Raw genomic sequence first — 2,335 nt, forward strand, 5'->3', positions numbered from 1 at the left:
TGCAGGAGCCGCTGGCACATGAGAACAAATAATGAGAACCTTGTACAATACCTCCGGAAATTGTCTCTGCAAGTTATTTTTTCTGTTTAATATGGTATCAAGCCATGCGTTTATGTTATTTCAGGAGCTTTCTCTGGTTGGAACTTAGTCTTCATGATGCAGAAGTTCATCATATGTGACATGTAGACCTGCTGTAGCTGAGGCTGAGGAGTGAAGCTCCTACTCGGAACACACAGCTTAGCTACATCAGCAGTTCTTTGGCTGTGTACGATGTTGGTTCAGTTGCTGTCATACATGCAGAACAGCATGTATCTAAGATCTCGGACAAGGTTTGCAGTACCTTAGGTATCATGCCCCATGGTTTCCTGAGAAATGCTTTCTCCACAGCTGTAGCAATGCTGCCGCTCAGTGTAGCACCCTGTGATCAGTAAAGCTGTTTCTTGTGGTGTGAAGCTTTTGTGCGAGGGAGAATACACTGTAACAAGAGCTGCACGCGAATGCTGAGGGTTGTTGCCAGACTTGCTTCTTTCTGCTCATTGCAGTGGCCCCTCATACTCACCAGTTCTCATGCTGTGATACATTCAGAATAGACTTCGTGCAAATCCATCATGGTTTTCCCTCAGAGGGAGGGCAGGTGTTATTTCTGTGCTTCTGCACAGTTTGTTCAGAGAGTGCAGTGCTGAGCCCAGCTTATATTATAGGGAACAGGACAGAAGTGTAAAGAGCTGAAGATCTCTGAGCTGTATTGGTACTGAAGAGTTAACCTGAGGAAGATGTTTTGGGTTTTTCCCCCGAAGTCTGCTGTCTATATTTCTGGTCAAGTAGCAGGGTTTTGGTTGGTTGAATGGTTTTGGGTTTTTGTTTGTTTGTTTGGGATTGTTTTGGTTTAGTTTTGTGGTTTTAATGTAGTGGAAGACAGTTAACTTAAGGCTTTTTTTCTTTGATTCTCTAGCTCTGTCAGCTTCCTTGGATATTGGGCTGAGTAACTGGAGCTTCCTATACGTCACTGTCTCCCTGTGAGTACAAGCACCATCATCTGATAAGCTTTAGAAAGGGTCAGTTTCTTCAAATGGGTGTCTGGCCCAGTGGGGTTGGCATGCAGGGGCAGTGATAGCTTGCTGGTGGCAATGTAGAAGTGAGTGATCTGGTTCCTAATAGTACTTTGCTGGGAAGGACTACACTGGAGGAGACTGACCAAATGACCAAATCCTCTGCCATTCTCTTCATCCTGTTTTTTTTGCTGCTCTTCAAGCTGGAGGAAGTGGTAAGGGTCCCACACAGTGCCTTAGGGAGGAAGAAAGTTAGGCCTAGCAAACAGTACAAGAGACATATAAAAGGGAGAGGAAGAATGCAGTTATGTGGATGAATCTGAAAGAAAGTGTCTGTCTCTGTTCAGCTCCAGGAGTCTGTAGTGACTTTTTGTTTGCTCTCATCCAGAGGGCGGCATTGCTGCTCGTGGTTCTGCTCATCGTTGGGGGGCTCTTCATGTTCACCTACAAGTCCACACAGTTCAATGCACAGGGGTTTGTGCTGGAGCTATGTGCCTCTTTCCTTAGAGGTATTTGCTGGACTCTCATGCAGATACTTATGCAGAAGGCTGAACTGGGTATGTAGGGTGTTAGGAAGTGTGGGGTGATGCTGGTAATGTGGAGGGGATTAAGGAGATGGTAGCCCTTGCTGCAGAAACAAAGCATCTTGTGTAAGGGGCGAGGGTTATCTGTTGATGGGTAGTGAAGGTGGCTTGGCATCTGCAGCAGCACAGGTGTGGGCATTACAAAGTACTAGGGATGGTACTAATAAAGGCTCTAGACACTGGTATACCCTGGCTTGTTGCTACCTGGTCTGTTACTGATTCTCCTTTCAGGGCTCCAGAACCCCATTGATACCATGTTTCACCTGCAGCTGCTTATGTTCCTGAGGCTCTTCCCTCTCTGTGGTGTTTGAGGGTGTGTGAGTTAATGAGAGAAAGCAGGGATAGCTTTGTAGAGTGGTCGGGGAGATTGCTTAGCAGTTCTTGAAGATGATTCATTTGGATAAGTGAACAGCTATGAACTTTGTAAAGTCATTTGAGACCCGAAATTATAAGGACCTAGATATGCCTTATGCTGGCAGAACATTAAAGAGTACATAGGAATAGTAGCCTGCCAAACTTGTGGAAGTTAGGTCTGTAAAGAACTGGCTCCATATCGTCATGATATTGGAATATGAGCAGCCCACCCCTGCCTTCTTGTGTGAGGAGTCCTGGGAGTTGGGAAACTTACTCTGCTACTCACTCTCTTGTTCGTAGGCCTGCCGTTGTCCGTATCGGAGAAGCTCTTCTGTTTCCATGAAGCAG

The 2,335-nt window shown here is 46.0% G+C and overlaps 1 protein-coding gene across 1 annotated transcript in view; it reads left to right on the top strand.

Annotated features, from left to right (window-relative positions):
* Positions 1–957: 957 nt before the first annotated feature.
* SLC35C2 (solute carrier family 35 (GDP-fucose transporter), member C2) overlaps positions 958–2,335 on the top strand; it is a 2,614-nt gene continuing 1,236 nt past the window's right edge. Inside the window, 5 exon segments of the mRNA XM_010020089.1 lie at positions 958–1,020; positions 1,190–1,264; positions 1,438–1,606; positions 1,865–1,933; positions 2,249–2,334. Coding sequence (XP_010018391.1) covers positions 1,199–1,264; positions 1,438–1,606; positions 1,865–1,933; positions 2,249–2,334 — 390 coding nt within the window. The 5' untranslated portion in view covers positions 958–1,020; positions 1,190–1,198.

Source organism: Nestor notabilis, unplaced genomic scaffold (genome assembly GCF_000696875.1).
Source record: "Nestor notabilis isolate BGI_N333 unplaced genomic scaffold, ASM69687v1 scaffold18038, whole genome shotgun sequence".
NCBI classification, from domain to species: Eukaryota; Metazoa; Chordata; class Aves; order Psittaciformes; family Psittacidae; genus Nestor; species Nestor notabilis.